This window comes from Poeciliopsis prolifica, unplaced genomic scaffold (genome assembly GCF_027474105.1).
Source record: "Poeciliopsis prolifica strain line A6 unplaced genomic scaffold, Auburn_PproV2 SCAFFOLD007, whole genome shotgun sequence".
In the NCBI taxonomy this organism is placed as follows: domain Eukaryota; kingdom Metazoa; phylum Chordata; class Actinopteri; order Cyprinodontiformes; family Poeciliidae; genus Poeciliopsis; species Poeciliopsis prolifica.
In genome coordinates, this window is record NW_026562382.1 from 16,313,464 (window position 1) to 16,334,551 (window position 21,088).

The window sequence follows — 21,088 nt, forward strand, 5'->3', positions numbered from 1 at the left end:
ATAAATCCCACAAGCAGTTTACAATAAAGCCAGTTAGGGACACTGCAAACATCCAAAAGGAGATTCTCTGTCCAAATCAGAGGAAAATGAAGCATTCGATTCTGTATGCACAATGTAATATACGCGGCAGAAAACCAATACTGAAGATCCCCATTGACACACCATTTCTGCCGTGAAACATGGTAACAGCATTATTCTATGGGGATGCTTTTCTTCAGCAGGGACAAGGAAGCTGGTTAGAGTTGATGGGAAGATGGATGGAGCTGAAAAAGGCTGTCCTGGAGAAAAACCCAATAGAAAATATAAAAGATTTGAGATGGGGGAGAATGATTACATTCCTACAAGAAAATGACCCGAAACATAAACCAGAGCAATGATAGAATATTTTAGATCAAAATTTGTGTTAGAAAAGCCTGTTAAAGACCAGGTTGCAAAACAGTCTGACTGAGCTTGAGGAATTTGTTCAAGTAAATAGGATGCTTTGATTGAATAAATCTGTGCCTGATCTTTACGTGAAAACGTTAGCAGCTAAATTTTGCAAAAACAAATCTGACCCTGGGATCAAATTAAATGTCCGTTTGAAAATGAAGTCTGGCATTCTTCCCAGGACATGCATGTTTTTATAGCCTGTTTCTGTTCCAGATCTTGCTTCCTAATTAATCCTAATGTGCTCTGTTAGCCTTAAAGAGAGAACTGCTTGTCCTGTGAATAGTCAAATTAGACAGACTGGAGGGAGGATGTAATCTAGGAGCAGTCACGTATGCTTTCCAAACAGTGCCGCGAGAGAGAAAGGGTTGTAATCAGCAGCTAGAGGTGTCTAATTGGCATATGGGTGTGCAAGAGTCAGGGTGGGTTGTTCAGTCAAGCGAACAAAGAGTACATTGTGGTGATAAAAATGTGAAAGAAAAGGGCAGTAACAAGAAATAGAAATGACTTCAATGACATGTACTATAGATGAAATCTTTAAAATACAGAGCCGGTGGAACAGTAAAGGCTGGCAGCTTCATATTACTGCTAATACGTTTGTTATATTGCCAAAAGTTGAGATTTGTGTGTACACTGAAATTATTTTAAAAATGACTTTGGAATAAAATGCCAAAGCTCGAACAAAATTGGACAGTCCATAAATAACTCTGCATCTGTCCCCACGTCCAGGCACCAAGCCATCTTTTTCTCTACATATTTTTTCATTAAACAAAATTCAGCACCATGAAAACACAGAAAAATTACCAAAGCCAAAAATGTAATATCTCCGAACAAGATCAAGCAACAGTAGTTCAAAGCTTTGGACTACCACAGAAACATGTAAAAAAAAAAAAATATTAAATGCAGAATTATTTTTTTGGTAGTTAATCCACCATTAGATCCTTTTCCTAATTTCTAATCACAAAGGAAAAGCTTAGTAAACTCATTATTGTGTAGATGAAAGTAGCTGGAAAAACAATGAATTGCAAGTGAAACATGCAAATGTTTTGGGACTTTATAATCTTAAATCTTTCTATAAGTCTATCCATCTGGCTGTTCATGATATGCCTGGTTGATTTATTTGTGTTGTCCGTTTAGCAGAAGAAGCTTGCATATTCCCTTACATGCATGCTGTATGTAGTAAACTGAAATTGGAAATAAGCTGTTTCCGCTGGGTGAAAAAATGTGCCTCATCTGGATGGTGGCACTGCATATTATGTTTCTGAACTAAAAGTTCTTGGTTTTATTTCCATACCGCAGATAGTCTTAGTGACATTCTCGTCTTTTCCCTTATGATCAGTCCCTTCCCACCTCTGGTTATCTGGCCCAGGTTTCTGGATATATTTCTTATTAAGATAGTGATGAATTTCATTTTATCCTCACAGGAGTAAGAGAGGCAGCAATGGGCTGGACTATGACTCTGAAAGATGACTTTGGGGTCAGCGCCTGGACACGGCACACTGGAAACTTCCTCAGCCTTTTCCTTTTCATCTCGTCTCTCTTTTCCATTCCAGCCCACTCGGACATTGTACTTTCCAAAGCCAATCCTTTTTCATGGAAAGCAGGTAAAATATTTTATGATTGGCCATTGCCACTGCTGTTTTAACATTATGATAACTTTCTTCTGCAAAGAAAAAATTGGGTCAGTCAATTAAAAGTATTAAGATTTAGAAAGTGAAAAGTGTTGTATTTATTTTACAATGGTGTTTTTCCACATTTTCTCAAATAAAACATAGAATAGGATGTATTTCATCGGAAATACACAAAGAATTTTAAATAAGTTCTAAATTTAGTCTCTCCTCACCTCAAAAACTCAATTGAACATGCATTTGCAAGGTCTTTCCAGTGGGGTCTTTCCACACAAAGACCCCACTTGCTGCGCGATTGACACTTTCATTTCTCACTCTGTGGTTGGGTAATGACGCTGCACGTGTGATGAAGAGATTGATTAAGGTCACTTGAAAGCGCTTATGTTCAAAAAGAGATGTAACCGGGACACCAAGCATTAGGATTTGACATCCTCGCAGAGCTAAGATGGCTTATGAGTTGTTTCTTGACTGGAAAAAGGAAATCAATTCAGAATCAAGAAAGAAAAAGGTTGGTATCCAACTTGTGTCTGTTTGCCCGCAGGGAATCGGTGAGAATAGAACAAATGGTTCTGAAATGTCTTGAAGTTAAACCCTAAAACAAACTTCAGTCATATGTGGGTAGCTGGTGTGTGGTGTTGCAATAGGATGCAATGTTAGTGTCTCCTCGCCTCAAAAACTCAATTATTACACAACTTTTGTGGAATAAAATCCCACAAAAGTTGCTCAAATTGACAAGTTTTTTTAAATTTTTTATTATGAAGCATTTACTTTAGCTTCAGATTTTCTTAAAAAGGAAACGACTTTGCACCAGTTCTAGATTTTATATGATGTAAGCAATTAATTGAACTTCAAAATTATCTTGATTAAAAAAAGTGAAATGAGTTATGCACTTTCTTTATTTTTTGAAATAATAAAATGTTTTTGTTGCAAAAAAACAAAGTGACATTCTGATCAAGATTTTTCTCCCGAATACAGATGTAACCCATTTAAGACTATATACTCCTAACTCAATGGCTGCATTAGGACAAATGTAAACACTACAAACTATGACTTGGTTTTAGCGAGTCATCAGTCGACTTGCTGGTTCTGGGTAATTGTACTGCTCTTACCATCAACTCAAGGTATCTACGGCGTAAGAAATCAAAGCAGTCCATATTACCATGTTATAGTCAACGTAATGTTATTTTTGTCTTCTCTGTTCATAGAACACTTCCAATCAGTTCACAATATTTGTAATGAAAGATAACAGTGACATTGGATGACGCCTCACAGGTGATAGTGGCACACTTTCTTATCCTCCTTGGGGAGCCCTTTTTGATTATGCAGTGTCGAGAAGGAACAATGTACTGAGGCTCTGGCAACAAGAACACAATTTGTACATATTTTGTTGAAACGAAATTATGTAACTCCTCGAAGCAAAGCTGCAAAGACAAGAAAAAAAGTAGGCAAAAGCTAATTTATTTCCAAAGACAACATTGAAATCCAATATTGCCATGACAACTCATTGACACTCAGCACATTTGAATTCTAAATTTGGCTCTTAAGCAGCCTTTTTTTTTGATATGCAATAACCGAAAGTTTGATCTGCTCTAAATTAGCACAGCCACACTATTGTGTTTGGTGTGCCTATCTAGGCCAGCAGCATTGTTGGCATACCCTTTTATGTGAGCCAGTTCCCAGAGCTGTAGCTAAGCTCCGGCTCAAACAGGGAGCAGCAGCCATTTATGCTTGACCTTCATCGGTGCCTTTAAGAACACAATAGTGCACTGAAACAGTGTGCCTAATGGACCTATTATTTAACTCTTTAAGATAATTACTCACAGATATTCTCTTGCAAATAGCCTCACTAACCTATTTTCAGTGCTGAGTAACACATTTACCACAAGATGACAGTGCGGAAAGTATTTCAAGATGGACACAGAAACACCAAGGTTGCCTGTTAAGGAATATGCACTGCTTTACAAAGGATAACAGTTTTCTATTGATTTAGGATTTAACGTTACTGCTGAGAGGACATTATGAGGGCTATCGCTTGGAAACTTAAAAGCTGCACTTCACACCAGTGGTGTCACCTACACAGCACAGGGTTATCTATGCTCACCTGCATGTTGTGTGATTTTTTTAAATTTTTTGCAGTTTTCTGGATGTTTGTACCAGATTAGAGGAGCATAGAAACTGAATGCTGCTTCTCCATGTTTGGATCTGGCCTTAGGGACTCAAAGTATTCCTAAAATACTGAGAGTTCTAGTGACAGCAGACATCAGTGACATCATGTCTTCATTGTATTCTGGTGCAAAGCCAACCAGTTGGTTTGGATAAAAGTGTCTACCAAATGTATTGGCATATATACAACTTCCAAAAACAGTATTAGTTTCTTGTGAATAACAATAGTTTGGTCTCTAGATTTTTCCAGAGAGGATGTATATTTGATGGTTCATATGGGGGCTTGTAGGCATAAACTGTCTTGTCAGTGGTAGAGGTTGGGAGCAAATGTCCAGAAATCACTCTCTTACCAGTCAGTAAGAGAGTGTACTCCACATGCAAATTTGTGTTGAATTTGCATGAAGAGTTTGACAAAAAAGCCAAAGGCAAGGCCGTGTTGTTCTTTAGATGTCAATAGAATTAATTGACATTGCTTAGCTTTCTCTCCTCACCTCTAAATCCAGAAAAGTCACAACTGCAGACACAATAGGATATCTCAAAGGGAGCCATGTTTATAGTCTTATGGATTTCACTTATCAGAACTTGGCCATATTTGTATTCCAAAGTTCAGTTTAGAGAGCAGGAAAATAATTGCTTTTATACCTATGTTTCAAGCCTTTTGTCTTCCAAAGAGCTTTATTCATTGTTATTTTTATTTCTTTTTTTGCTGCAAAACAGGAATCCAAATGCTGCAAGCTTCCTTCATGGCTTTTAAAATTCACTGAAAATTGTGTATAAAAGTAAACAATATCATTAAAAGCATGCTTTTTAAATATATAAATAGTTTTACTTTTAGTTTTTCTTTACATGTTGTCTTGTTTGACTATAAAAAATAATCCAAGGTTATTTCTTCTGGCCAGATGTCCTGTGCAGAATAAGTGAATATTTGTGGTATGTAAGAACACTCAGCTGCAAGCTTTAGCTGAGAGGAAATAATTTGCAAAAGATTGAGAAATCAGTACAAGTTTCTTAATTAGGGGCCTCTCAGTGTTTGGATTATTTAGAGATCTTCTGAAAGTTATCTATGCTCAGTACCTTACTTTATATAATTTATAATGCATTCACTAATGAAATCTTCTCTGCTGACTTGAAAAACTGACCTAAATTGTATCAGCTAAGCTAATTTGTTCAGATTACTCGTTTTTAACTAATAGTGAAGTATTGAACGAATAGTTTCTGAGTGGAGTTTGCATGTTCTCACTCTTACGTTCTCACATCTGGAGGTATTAAAGTAAATCTGTCACACGCAAGGTTATTCCCATGTTCAAGTTCATTATTATGATGTGAAAATGATTAAGGCTGTTCTTTAAAAAACAAAATATATAAATTGCACAAAACATTGCAACATTGTAAGATGTTCCAATTCTAACATGTTGAAATGGTGCTATTAATACATCTTTTGATAGTCAGGCAAAACATTCACAATGCGTTTCAGTGCCAGAGTGTATTTATGTGAAATACCGCCTTACTGTTGCGCCATCAAAGCTGAAATCAAATACAAGTGCTGCTTCAGCTTCTCTTCCTCCTGGAATAAGCTTGACGAAAGGCAGTGTGCAAAGATCAAGCCTCGGAGGAATTCAATTTTAACCAAAACCACAGAATAATTTACAGAGGGATTTTCTTTTATTTATGGTGACAAAGAAAAATGACACTAGTCAAATCTGAAGCTGTTAGAGACAGGCAATATTAAATTACGCTCATAAAGTTATTGTTATGTTGCATATATATTTGAGTTAACACTGTTGTAAATATAAGACCTTCTAATAACATTATAGTTTTATAAACTGAATTGAGAGATGTAACTGAGAGCAAGAAATGCATTAATTTGCGTAATATTTCTGATAAATAACATGCTAGAATAAAATATATACAACACACCTCACAGTTTTTCCCATTTATGGTAGAGCTATAACTTCTAGTGCAGTAAGCTTATGAAGTATTTTTTATTTCTCATATCGACCACTGCAGATGGTTGCAACATAAATATTTTTCAACTTTGCTGCTGTTCCAGCTCTTTAAAACATCTTAGTTAGTTCTCTGATATTTTGTCATGTTAGTTTTTCCATTTCATGCCTTGTGAGGATTAAAGAACGGGAAAGCTGCACATGCAGTGTCAGAAAACTATGCCTATTCCTTTAATTGTACAAGATCACTGGCTATTTGGAGAAGGTGGGAAATGAACCTTAGAACAACTGGCTTTATTTGGTGTAAATAGATGTTTAAACAATCTATCAAGTTGTAAACGTAAGTGGCTCTACTACTTGCTTAATTTGATAGGCTTTTTTTTTTTTTTTTGCAGGAATTGGCCAACAATTGTTCATGAGCAGCTGCATGTTGTTAAAAATCGGTTACGTGACCCTGGCTACTTCTGAAGCCTGACTTCAGATTCAGGGTGTCAAAATGCTTGCAGAGCAAATAATAAACCTTCTCTTTGACCTTCAAAAACTGCGTATTCGGCCAAATCTAAAAATCTTTGTCTTAGTTTGACATTGGATTTAAACGTTTATGATTCAGAGTTTTGCTTTCTACACTAAAGTGAACATTTGATACTACTCCTTTAATGAGTTTTGTCATTTGAATTGCCTCAAGTGTAACATTTTTCTCATTATTTCATTCTTCGCTGTATCCCTGACTTTTTAAAACTCAAAACACGGGTTGTTTCTGAGCATTACTGAACATACTAAAGACAACGACATGTAAAGGTCATATGCTAATAAAAGCAATGTGGTGCCTAATTAGGGCTCCCGCAGTCAGGTTGATGGAAAGTGGACAGCTTTTCTTGACAGCTTAAGGATGGGGTCTGCGTTGTGAGTTTGGTGGCAAGACTTTTAGCAGTTATATAAACTAATAAGATCCCAAACCAAAAAACAGTCTCTTGTTTCATAAATTTTCATTATTTAAATAAATTGTATTGACAAGTAGCTGACCCAAATATGTTGTAAAATTATGTGGATTAGTTGTGAGGGAAAACAAAATTAATGGAACCAATTAGCCATGAATATTATGACGACTGGCATGACTGACCAGAGAGAAAGAGGAATTTTGAAATTGGTGTCAACTTTGAAATGAATATTTTTTTAATTAGGAAACAAACTTGTAATCCTAACATTTCAATTTCTTGTAAACTCATTTGTTACTTTCAATTTAGCTGAGCTGATTCAGTAACCCCACATTTCATCTGCATTCGCCATACTCACTCAAAAATGACTTATGTTTTTGAGTAAGTCATTCTTGATATTGGACGTATTTTGTCCTAATTTAAGTTTTTGCAAGACAACTTTAATGTTTTCAAAGAGCTCCAATGATGTCATCACAAGGTGCAAAGCTTTATAATTTGTGTGTGACTTCACACATACATTTATAGCCTTCTTGAGTGACATAAATAGATAGATGTGTAGAGCAGACAATAGAGTCTCCCTCTTGTGATAAACAATCACAAACCCAAATATGGAGAAAATGTGTGCCTTGCTCAAAGACTTGAGGCCAACTACAAAAATCAGAAGTAGATTTTTTTCAGGTACTTTAGAGCATTCTGACTTTTCTGTCTAGTGACAAAGTGGCTATACACACCAAACTATCTTCACTCAATAACAGAAAAGCATCTTTTTTCATATTGCTTTGAATAAAACACCTAAAAAGCATACATTCCCTCAAAAACTCATATTGTGTTGAATGCTATTCAGCAGTTTGAATGAGAAAAATCTTGAAGCATTAAATAATATTTGTGCTATCGAAAAAGCAGAATGTTTGCTCTTCTAAAAATCTGGTGCTCTGTGGTGTTTTTTTTTATTTATTTTGGTACACCTGCCGCTGTTCTCTTTCCAAACCATAGGAGTCGGTACAAAAGTGCAGCTTTGCTCTAAAAATAAGGGGAAATAAGACCATATGGAGCCCACAGATGTATCACATTTAAGATTTATGTTTCATCTGAACTGTTCAGAATTTGTGAAGTTAACCTTTAAAAACTAACGTATGAAGTTTAATAATAATTTCTGGCTTGGAAAGCCTAATGATACTCTCTTTTTTGATAATTTAGGCAGCCTTTCATAATTGTTCAGAAAAAAAAAGATCAAATCTATTTTGTTGAGCTTTAAAATCTTAAAATCTGTTTTTTTTGGCATGTTTATATGCATCTCTTTTGGACATGCCAATTATTAACATCACGTTACATAAAATCCAATATTTATTGTTACAAAAAGCCTAAATCAATAAAAAAAAAAAACCTGAATGAATATTAAAAATTAAAAATAGTTTCTCCTCTGTCCAATTTCACCTTTGTTAAAGAATCCTGCAGAAATTTTGGTGTTTGGCTTCAAACTGCATTGTGGTTTATTCTCTCAAACCTGTATCCTTGTTTGAAAGTGAAAACAGATTCAGTCTATTATGAGTGCTGCATGACAGGAATGCAAAATTTTTTATCCAACTGAAAAGTTTCAAGGCCTAGTGCTCTATCATGAGAAGTTCCTTTCAATCAGAAATGAAAATGTTTCATTTCGGGACAATTCTTGCATATTTATTTATTTTCATAAGCGGATTGCAGAAGGAATTGGGAATGAAATGGGACTACTTTGTAATTGGAAACAGAGTTAATTACAATCACCTCTTGTGACTACTGACATTATTCTACTAGCAGTTCCTTTGTGTAACTGAAGGGTGTCCAAAGTAGAAGGTCATTTTGTTACTGAATGGCTCCTAGATCTCCAATTAATACTGATGCTAAAATAGATGAAAGGCAGCTCTGGATGTTTTGCCTGATTGAAGCCACATGGCCATTCAGAAGAGGGAGCCGCCGGCCATCCTATATCGGAGCCTGTTGATAGTTGTAAGAGAAATAATCATTCCAGAACAGAAAAGTTAAACCATCCAAACAGATTTTGGTTTTTAAATATAAACATTTGACAAGCTCCTTAAGTTTCACCTTAATATCGCTCATTGAGCTGAGCTGCAAGCTGGAGCAATGTCAACTTCTCATTAAAAATTTACTTATGCTTATGTTTAAGAAGTGTGCACATAAGTAAACTTGCTAATGTAGAAATTTACTAATATGTGAGGAAGGTAAGGATGTTATCTTCTTGATGATTCAGTCAGTATATCACAGCTGACGCAAAAAATCTTTAAAGTGTAACGCGGTCAATTATCAATTAATCATTAGCTGATAAGATCAATCAACTTTAGATCAATTAATTAATGGATTACTTGTATCCCTACTATTTACCAGCTCTAAAACAATTGACTTGTGAACATCTGATTGGAAGTGACTTTGGTTTGACATCTTGAGGTGTTTTAATGCAAATGACGTAAACTTGCTGACAAGAAGTTTTTCTGTTCCACTGCTGAAAACTTGCTGAAGCTTAAAGTATTCAGGAAATTCACAGTAAGATGGGAGGACATCCTTTTTTTTGATGCTTTATGAGAACTGGAAAGAATTAAGTTTTCAGACCAATGTAGTTGTCCTTGTGCTTTGGGTGTTGAAAGTCTGAAAAGGTCAAACACATAAAATGAACATAAAAGCAAATCATCTCTGCAAGAAATGAACGGACAGAGCCAGTGACATTGTCTTTTGCACAATGAAAAAATAAATGAAGCTTCAGCATCATTACACCTGCATCATACTCCTTTTTTTGCTTGGGCTTTTATGCTCTTTAGTGAGGAAAGCTTCATGTATTTCAGGATGCTACTTGCACACTCTCAGCTTTGTTAAAAAAAAAAAAAAGGCTGAACATGCAAGCCTGATTGAAGCAGTATTAGCTCAGGGATAGACATCAGTACATACAAGGGAACTGGAAGCCTCATCTTTCTTTGATGTTCATGTACTTCATGGCACATACGAAACATATGAATTTTTCTGCAATTAATGCCATAAATCTTTTAAATCTGTCATTTCTGTGAACAGATCCTTTGCTAACTATGGAGGAAATGAACTCTGTAAATGTGCAGTATGTGTGGTAAGAAGAAAAAAAGAAGAAGTTAATTATGTTCTTTGTCTTTGAAAGGAAGCTTCTTCAGAGACCGGTTAAAATAGCTTTCTCTGTTTACTGCTCAGTCGACCCAATGGGAAACACCTGGAGAGACTGTCAGGTGAAAGGCAAAGCTATTTTTTTTTCACTCTATCCTGAAAAAAAGAAAATTCTCCACTACGAGTCATTTTCTGATTACAGAGTGCTGTCTATCAGAGCTCTTGTTTTATTCCTTCTTTGAATAAGTGACAAAGCAGAAACATTGGTGAAAGCAACTGATCTACATTTAGAAAATGAAAGGATTTGCTGTTGGATAAGCTTGGTGAAAAGATAATCACTTAAAAATAATGACAAACATCACTCAGTTGCACTCTTCTGAGGTTACCTTGCTAATGCAGAGCTTTAAATGTTTTTGTCTTAGACACAATAGCTTGTTAATGGATTCTTTCCTTTAGATATTCAATGTCAGATGTGAAAGTTTTATGTTATAGAAGATGAAACGCATTTTTTCCTCCTCAAAGAAATATATTATTTTTGATGTTATAAACTGTGTTCTTCATCACATTAAAAAAATGTGATGAAGGTCACACCGGGAAACAGAGTTGAAAATTCACTTCTGCTTTACTCAAATACTTGATGGTTGACTTGGGCTCCGTAGACTCAGAACTTGACTCACATTTTGACTCTGAGGACTTGATTCACACCCAGTTTTGTAAACTCAATGCAGATGTTGTTTTTTCACACTTTCTCTCACGACACTGAACATTACACTTTATTTTATAACATTCAGCATGCATGTTTAATATTTAACAAAGGCTTTCATTGCTTTCCACTTCCATTATGCATTTACATTTCATAGTTTATTAAATAACCTCGATACTACTGACTACAAAAGTCAGAAATGGAGCGAATAACACTTATAAGGTGTTGTCTAATTAGCAAGAAACTTCTGTCTGAACAACTTTTGTTTGTCTCTGCAACATGTCATTTGTTTTCATTCATTTGTATTCCTCCTGTCTGGGGACAAGCGGCTAGATAATTATATGTTGTTGAAAGCAGTGAAAGAGCTGCATCAACTTATTGATTCGCTGGGTACAAGTAAGCAATTTAATTAGATCTAATTTCTTTCCCTTTTCGGAAAGGATAAAGGGTAACTGCTCAATCACAAGGATATTTCTAAAATTAAGGTTTCACCAAACATTTTGCCAAAATGTTTGGTGAAACTTTGACCAAAATCTATTTGCTTCAACAAAGACAGTAACAGATTTCAGGCAAATTTTAACAACATCTGGAAATGGTGATGGAGCTGCTATCAACAGAAAAAAAACAACATATTTTTTCTATGGTTTATTTATGATTTTAGTGCAATAGTTTCAGTTTTGAAATAGAAAAAGCAATCCTGTATTAAGATTCTGCTATTAGCTATACAAGATTCATGGGTCCATGTAGAACAACAGACAAGCACTTTGGTTAAGAGTTGTCCAATGTTCAGTCAGAAATATTTAAAATCTCAAAAGGTTATTCATGTATGAATAAAACAACTGGGTAAGGTAAATTACAGCAACAGAATTGTATAAATGGTATATGTATATAGTTTGTGGGCATGGATTATAATGAAATGTGTATGAAAATATAATCAATAAGCAGACATTTTATGAAAATATTTTTAATTCACTGGCGTTTAAACTTTTGAAATGATTTCTAAGCTGAAAAAAAGATTAAATGCATCAATAATATCTCAAAAGAAAAAAAAATGTATTTATGACCATGAGTGTGTGAACTTCAAAGTGCAGTAGTAGTAGTACAGTAACTCTACTCAAAAATTATACACTCATGACCTAAAACATTTGGATCGTATATGTTTATATACACTCCTGATCAAAATCTTAAGACCAGTCAAAAAATTGCAAGAATTTGCATTTTGCACTATTGAATCTTAAGAAGATTCTAAGTAGAGCTTCACAATGTTAAAAGAAAATATTAGTGCAAGAGACAAAAACATTTGAGCGGGGAATTTTCTGAAAACTGCATTTACACTCAAACATGATTTTTTCAGCTGATCAAAAGTTTAAGACCATAGTCTTTAAAAGCCAAAAGCTGTGCAAAAATCTGGATTCCATGTCATGTTCTATGAAGTCTTTACACTGTCAAGACCTCCAGATGGCAAAAGCAAAAAAGTTCACTGACTTTGAACGTGGCAGGATTGTTGAGCTGCATAAGCAAGGCCTCTCACAACGTGCCATTGCTGCTGAGGTTGGACGCAGTAAGACAGTTTTGCATTTTTTAAATGATCCTGAGGGTTATGGAACAAAAAAGTCAAGCGGTAGACCCAAAGAAATTTCACCAGCTCTGAACCGCAGGATCCGATTGGCTGTCCGTCAAGACAAGGGACGATCCTCTACCCAAATTAAAGCCATTACTGGTGCCGACTGCAGCCCGATAACCATCAGACGGCATCTGCAAGGGAAGGGCTTCAGAAACAAAAAACGTCTTCAAAGGCCACGTCTTCTTCAACTCCACAGAATTGCCCGTTTGGACTTTGCAAGGGTGCACCAAACATGGGACATTGAAAGGTGGAAGAAAGTTGTCTTCTCTGATGAGAAAAAGTTTTGGCTTGATGATCCTGATGGCTTCCAACGTTACTGGCATGACAGAGAGATCCCACCTGAGATGTTTTCTACACGGCACAGTGGTGGGGGCGCCATCATGATTTGGGGTGCGTTTTCCTTCAATGGAACAATGGAGCTTCAGGTTGTGCAGGGGCGTCAAACAGCAGCTGGCTATGTGGAGATGTTGCAGCAGGCATCCCTCATGACTGAGGGCCCTCGTCTGTGTGGTAATGATTGGGTTTTTCAACAAGACAATGCTGCAGTTCACAATGCCCGCCTGACAAAGCAGTTCTTCCAAGAGAATAACATCACTCTTTTGGACCATCCTGCATGTTCCCCGGATCTAAACCCAATTGAGAACATTTGGGGATGGATGGCAAGGGAAGTTTACAAAAATGGACATCAGTTCCAGACAGTGGATGCCCTTCGTGAAGCCATTTTCAACACTTGGAGCAATGTTCCCACTAGCCTCCTGGAAACACTGGCATCAAGCATGCCTAAACGATTGTTTGACGTCATCAACAAGAATGGTGGAGCTACTCATTACTGAGTCCTTTTTTTGGCACTTTGATTTCTGTTTTGGGGGGTTTTGGAGGTTTTTTGAGCTATGGTCTTAAACTTTTGATCAGCTGAAAAAATCATGTTTGAGTATAAATGCAGTTTTCAATTAATTCCCCGCTCAAATGTTTTTGTCTCTTATGCTGATTTCTTCTTTTAACATTGTGAAGCTCTACTTAGAACCTTCTTAAGATCCAATAATGCTAAATGCAAATTCTTGCAATTTTTTGACTGGTCTTAAGATTTTGATCAGGAGTGTATTAGTAACAATACATAATTCAATCTATGCTTACACGAAAGTGAAATTAAGCAAGCATACATAATTATTTGTTGTTCTGATCTGGGAATTGGGGAGACAAAATAAAATTATATTATATAATATCCAGAAGGTACTCAGGGGATTTTATGCACATTTAGTACCAAAGAATAAATTCCAAAATAAGTGCCTCACACCAGGACTGCATCCCCTCACCCATCAATTTACAGATAATAGTAACCATACAGAAATATAGAAAGCACTCAAGAGGAATTTAAATGAGACGTCTGCATAGAGGCATTTCAATACGACGTAACTAAAGGAGAAAACAAACCGCAGTGAGAGAAAGACAATGATGGGAATTGGGGGCTGTTGGGTTTTGCTGTAGGGGAGCTTGGGGGGGTTTCCTTGATCAGAAAGGATTTTCTGTCAGAGAGACTTTTTTTTGGCTTTACAAGACCTGTGCATGAGAAGAAACTTAATGAAAAACTAGGTATTTTTAAATATGTACCCCTTTCTAAATTAAGTGATTGACAAATAGTCTCTTGAGATAGAAATTTCTGAGCCAAAAATAAACTCTTATTCTAACTTTTGCGCTTATGTTTTTCCATATAGAGAATAATTTCAATGGTTTTGTTGTGCAGCTCAACATGGCTGTCACTGCAATGTATGGGCAGTACAAGCTTCTGTTCAAGTCTTTTGTGCAAGGAGACAAACAATGTGTATAATACAAACAATATCATACGCACTAGCAAGAGACACTAACATCAGAGTAAATTTACGCTAAAGCGTCACAGCTTTTCATAGCAGTCCCTGTTTCACAGCTGGGTTAGATATTGTGAGACAAGAAGAGACAAAAAAAATCTGTGGTGATTTTAGGTTCTGTATACAAGTGACCAGCATGCTTTTGAAGTTACAGCACACAGTTTGATTTGTTGAGATACTCATTTCCTAATTAAAGTTGGGCTTAACATCAAGTGAAGCACAACAAATGTGTAAATAAAATTCTGTGGTCAGTATGGTCAGTCACAATTTTGCGTGGTTGTGTCCGTAGCAGATAAGAATCATATTTACTGTTGTCAAATTTATCACTTGAATAATTCAGTTTGTTCAGTCACTGTGACTTTTGGGCTCTTAGGGAAATTATGTGCTCACTCAGTGGTAAACATGACCTATGTTGACCGATGAAAGTGTTTTACATTGGCAAGCTTTTCTAATTTGCACAAAGCTTGGTTCTTCCAAAGTGGATGGGATTATTTGTTATTTAAAGTCCAAAGCAAGAAGGTAGATTTTGGTAAGTTTAGTTTTATCAGTGACGTTAAATTTTTTTTTGGATGCTTGTTTATTTCTCCAGGTTTTTTATTTGTATGTACTTTGTTTTTGCTTTTTCCCCAGCCACACATGTTTCAGGTCCCTCAGAAATTTTAACATCAGAAAAAGATGAGCAAAAGCAAAGTTATTATTTAAAACTGCCTTTTTCAAGTAATTATTCCAGTCAGAAAGCTAATAGAGAAAATGCAGAACAGTGTTGAAACTTCCTTTGAGATGATCAAAGCTACACATACTGATCTAACAATGATAAAATTATAAATAATTTTAAGAAATAAGCAAATGTTTCATTTGGATTCTTACTTGAAGCTCCCTTCTAATCGCCTTTAGGCAGTAAATCAACCACTTCTGGACTGTTCAAGGTCAGTGAACACTTGAACACTGCCAATCTAAATTCATTGACATCAATGGATCCTTGAGTCAAGTAGCATTTTACAAGACCAATTAAAAACTGACCTAACTCTCTACATGCTGAAGACGCAATGTCAAGTTGCGACAAATAAGAACACTTTGTAATCAAAGTTGATATGAGAGAAGACTGCTTTTGTTTTTCACTCACTGTTGATTTTGCACAAGTTAATGAGACAAATTTCAAAATATACAACCCTTAATTTATATCTAAGACAGTGATCATATTTAACAACCTAAAAAGAAACTTTTAAGATTTGTCATGTAGTTAAATTCACAACTGTAATTATGTTTGTGTTAGATAATCATCTTAAGCACAGCATTTAGAAAACAAACAATACTAATACTTACAGAGTTTGACACCATGTCCCTGAAACCTTGTAATTAGATCACCATGTAGAAACACAATGCATCAGAGCAACAAGCTAAGCTCATTATAAAACTAAAACTAAGGACCTTGTTAAATCCTCAGTTTTTTTTAGCACCCAATAACATAACAATTGTTGCGGAAATACATGAGGCAGTGCAGGGATAGCTAGAACTGAAAAGCAGATCTTCTGCTTTTGCTTGTTTGCTAAATTTTACATTTGCACATCTACAAATTATTATTTATTGTGTTCAGACATAAAAAATATAAAATGGTGTTTTTTAAATGAGGATTTCAATTAGCAAGGGGAAATAAAGCAATCCAAAGCAACCTTGCTGTAGGTGGAAAAAGTGATTCTTTTATAAATGACTTAACGTGTGCCACCTCTCAATGCAATAACCACTATGAAAGCACATAATGACAGCCTTTTTTCAATCAAAAATGAAATGATAAATTGAAATCTGCATTTTGAATTTGCACATTTACATTGTAATATAATGCATATTCTTAATTGGATAACTAGAACAAATTCTTTTACTGTTTGAATTTTGTTGGTACTTCATTTTGAAAGATGGGTCAAAGCTAAGGTGTTGCTGGAGGAAATTCTGATAGAACTAGCTTGTAATTAAAATAGTTGGGTATGCCATGCATCACTTCCGTGCCTGGAACGCCCAGCGCTTAATCATCATGATAGAAGCCAGGTCAACTTCTAATTAGGATCTGTGGAGTGATGTTTGATCTTTTATTATCCCAGAGTAATTTGATTGCATCTGACTTTGTGCAAATGTCAAACTTTGAATGTGTATATTATTAAAAGGGATCTTGCCTGGTAAACCTGATGCCTTCACCCGGAGGCCAACCAAATTATAACTGTCCATACTTATTTAAAATATTTAAAAATACAGTGGAAAAAAAAAGGCAGATAATTTTCTGTCCTTTTCCAGTTTATTTATTTCCAGAAGAAGATTTTCGTACCTGTTCTTATAAATAACTTGTATTTTTAAAATTATATATATTTTTAAGTAATACCAATGGATTTCCTACTATTAAAGCAAACATTAGTAAAGGCTTTCCTGTTTTTTTTTTCTTAAACAAAAAAATTAATGACTTTTTATCTTTAATTTCATCAAACAGGTTTGTTTTAACAATCTCCAACAGAGTGCAGGGACTCTAAATATTCATTTCATTCTGCAAAGCTCACTGAAATGTAAAGGATTTTAGAAAATTCTTTGTTAATTTACTGTCCTGGAAATGTTCCTGATTCATGTTCAGTCTACCCTAAAATGTCAAAAGGAACAAAAGATTTTTTAAAATTTGTGTTAGTTTGACAGGTTAAACAATGTATCTTTGCGATCAAATAAGCTGGCCAGGCTAATCCCAACAAAAGCATAATTTGCTCACTGTTGATCAGGTAAACTGTAGTCATTTCAAAAGTTTACTTTCTGATAGCATAATGTAACACACTTGCATCCTATTTACAAAATGTTTTGTTTGTTTTGCAGGTTTCTTTTTGAATAAATTGCTCCATGGACTTTTGAACCTTTATTTTAAATTCTAGCACCAATTTAATGGCAATTTAATGACCAATTTAACGAGTAGCCTTTAAATTAGTGCACCTACAATATTTGTCTAAACCAGTGACTGTGAACTGAACTGATCGCATATATAGAATATAAAATACCTTGTATATATCATTAATATGAAAATGGCCTGGCATAGGAATATAGGTACAAAACCTGTTTGCGTTCATAATGAGCCCAGCTCTTTATTGGAAGCAGAGAACAATATACATATGCCTCATGGTGTTGGTGTTGGCAACTGTCATACACAGATAATTTATTTGAGGTTATTTGATGCTATATATTTATATGTAATGCTGTGAAAATGTAATCTTTAAAAAAAACTAACTGCTGTACATTTATATGTATCACAGAAAGAAATATGTTCTTATTTTAGTCTGAACTCAGGAAAAAAGAACAATAAACAACAAGACACAAGGTCAAATGAATGCATTGGATCTTCTCGGCAATAAAATCAAGTCAATGTTTTAAGTGCATTTTGTGACGTTACAACCACAAATTGTGACGTGCAATTTTATTCCATTCTGAGAATCCAAAAATTACCTTTATGCCAATAGGAACAAATACTTGAAATGAACAAATATTTAAAATGTTTTTTCTGAACATATTTTAAAACCATATCAGACCTAAAACTTTACCCGTCTAATGGAAATGACCAGTTTTTTATTGTCACGCCTTAACTACATTGATGTAACCAAATTATTAAGGATTTACAGAGTCATTGCTTAGCACACTTTACAAAAAAGTGCGATGCCTCATTTTTTTTTTACATCTTACAAAAATAATCAGTATAATATAAAGTTAGATTAGGTTGCCTCACAGTTTTGAGTGAAATCACATGAACCTCACATTAAAAGAAGTGTATGAGTCTGCACTCCTCCAACATGCTCTTTGGTAGCAACAACACAAACTCAGTTTTGGTTTGATCCTTTATAAATATAGGTCAAATATTTAGCTGTCTTTTATGGCTGAGTAACCTTCCACTGTAAAGTAGCTCTAAAGAGTCTTTCAAAACCTTTCAGGTTCTCATCGGGAGCCATTATTTTATTCTGAGATGTGGCAGAATATAGCAATGAGATGATTTGAATGACTTGGCAACGCTCACTCAACCTGTAAAAAAGTATAAAAATGATAGCTATTCAAGAAACTTTGAAATTTGACCTCCTGCAGATCACCATTAAAAGAGCAAGCGACTGATTAATTACTGAGGGACAAAGGGAACGCCAGTGACAGATGGAGAACTGGTAAAGTATTTATCCTCTTTAGGTTCGACTCTGCAGGCTCCCCGACTGGAGTAATCACTCTGCCCGGGCAGCCCTACATCTTCAGGTCCTTGTCGGGCTTTATTTCTGGCCTTTGATCACAGATGCCTCCTAGAGCATAACAAATTACGCTGATGCAACTTTGTACTAAGATTCTCAATTATTTTGTTAGTGTGAAAAAAAATCTGAAATATTAAATAACAATGAGAAACAGCATGACAAGAAGAAAAGTGCTTTCATCTACACTGCTCAAAATCTTAAACTGAAAGGGGTGACTATTAGACACAATGGACAATATTTAGATAACCTGAACACATTCAGTGTATTAAATAGTCCACTAAAAGGCATTTGTAGCCCAGCTGAGTATCGCTACCTAAAAAACAGAATATTGACATTTTATGTTTCTACTCCTGTGTTTCACATTACAACTTGCCTACCTCAAGGATGTGTTGCCTTGTCTATTTTTTTTATCCAGGCAATTGCCAAGTGGTTTTATTTCCATGAGAATATGAGCCTGTGTATGTTTTACAGACTGAACATAACTTTATCCACAATTTGACTGCTAAAAAAATCTTAGATCGATCAGTTTCTCCTTCTTTTTTTCACAAAAATAAAATTTATTTTCCACCAAAAGTTTCCTGCTATTGTATGCTACATCAACTTTTGGATACTTTGTCACATTAAAATGACAGACTAAGATATAAGAAATTGAAGGAAATGCAGTGCCACAAAGTACGCTCACAAGTGACATGATTAGTAATTCACCAGTGTGTAATTTAGTATCAATATTATTATGCTAATAACATACATTTTTATTTTTATATTTTTTTTATCTGTTAAAAACTGACCACAAATTATTGCCATTGCTTCTTTGTCGGCCATGTTTATTTACTCTGAACTCATGTTTGATCTCTGGCGAGATTCTCCGTCTGAATGTTTGAGTGAAATCTACTAGTGTAATGTGTTGAATTTGTTGTGTGGCTGTAGGACCTGTTTATATATATATATATGATTTTTTTATTATTATTTTTAAACCAACCAAGAATTTTAATCCTGCCATGTGAACCACACATAATCTGTTGGGAAAGAAAAACATTGATCAAAGAAGCAGCCAAGAGGCCGGCAAATCTGGGAAAGTAGCCAAGATTCACCACTCAATTTGGAGATATTTTTGTCAGAATGACCATTTGTCTTACATTCTACAAATTTAGCCTGTATGGAAGAGAAGGCTAATTCAACTATTATTAAATTGCTAAAGGGAAAATGGCAAACATATGAAAGAAAAAGCTCTGATCAGATGAGATCACAACAAAATTTTTGTGCAGAAATGAAAAGTATTCTGTTTGGTCGACGGAAAAATATGCAGCTCCCAACAGTAAACATGGTGGTGGCACATCAGCCTGTGGGATCATTATCTCAGCAGTACTAAAAAGATCTTTAAAACATATAGGAAGATGGATGGAACTAAATACAGGATTATTAATAGTTTTGGCTGATAATCTGGGTCTGTTATTAAAAAGCCAATAAAATATCATAAAAACAATGTATCTGTTATGTCAAGCAAAGAAGTGATTTACACACTTTCTCCCTTTGGGTATGAATTTAGTCAGTTAGCCTGAACGCACCATTGACTTCAAAAACTATTTTCATCTTTCAAATATGTTGTACTATCACTTTGTCTATGTCCGGTAATGGCCTGGTCACCTGCAAAATCATAACCATAATCATAACCGGGGTCTTCCACCTCAGGTTGCTGCCTGCAGGTATGGCCATTATTTCAGCTCCTGTGCATAGAGAAGTGAACTCCCAGGTTAGCAGAAGGCAGTGAAACACAGGAGTGACTGTCATCCCATTCAATTACTCGTCACCCCTGCACATACCAGTGGTGGGACTGGAGAAGACCACATGAGACACACAATTACACTTGTCTCATGTGATCAGAAAAAAGATTCTGATCACTGCAGAGCCATATCACACAGCTGACTGCTCCTTGCTAACTATTTATCTCTTAGAATTACACAAAGTGTGCACTGATTTTTTTAAATTTTTTTAATTACTGAAGGATTTTTGCCAACACACATTCAAAGTTGGGCTAAAGTCTCTGAATAGAACCTAAAAGGCCATCCAATCCATGCTTAGCATTAATGCAATGGCACAGAAAGGAAAAAAATAAATAAATATTTTCAATGTATTCATCGTTGTTTGAACTTATTCTAAATTTGACCATGAGAATATTTCAAGCTAAAAAAGTGTGAAAAAGATTCAATAACTGATTGAATATAAAAGACTAACTTCTTGCTGATGTAATTTTCCACATAATTAAATTATTATTGATAATTTTTTTTATTGCTTTAAGAATTATGTTTTTGTGCTTTGATAAAATTAAAGACATTAGGAAGCTCCCAGGAGAAAAAAAAATAAACACATTTTTAACCAGCACAGTTTCAGTTAGAAGTTTGCATAAATGTCATTTTAATTTAGGGGATTTTAATGAGTGATTTGACCA

At 35.1% G+C, this 21,088-nt stretch overlaps 1 protein-coding gene across 1 annotated transcript in view; it reads left to right on the forward strand.

Annotated features, from left to right (window-relative positions):
* Nucleotides 1-21,088, forward strand: part of thsd7ba (thrombospondin, type I, domain containing 7Ba) — a 188,327-nt gene that overhangs the window by 44,390 nt on the left and 122,849 nt on the right. Inside the window, exon 3 of the mRNA XM_055031554.1 lies at nucleotides 1,851-2,030. Within this exon, the coding sequence (XP_054887529.1) occupies nucleotides 1,868-2,030 (163 nt within the window). The 5' untranslated portion in view covers nucleotides 1,851-1,867. The remainder of the gene's footprint in view (nucleotides 1-1,850; nucleotides 2,031-21,088) is intronic.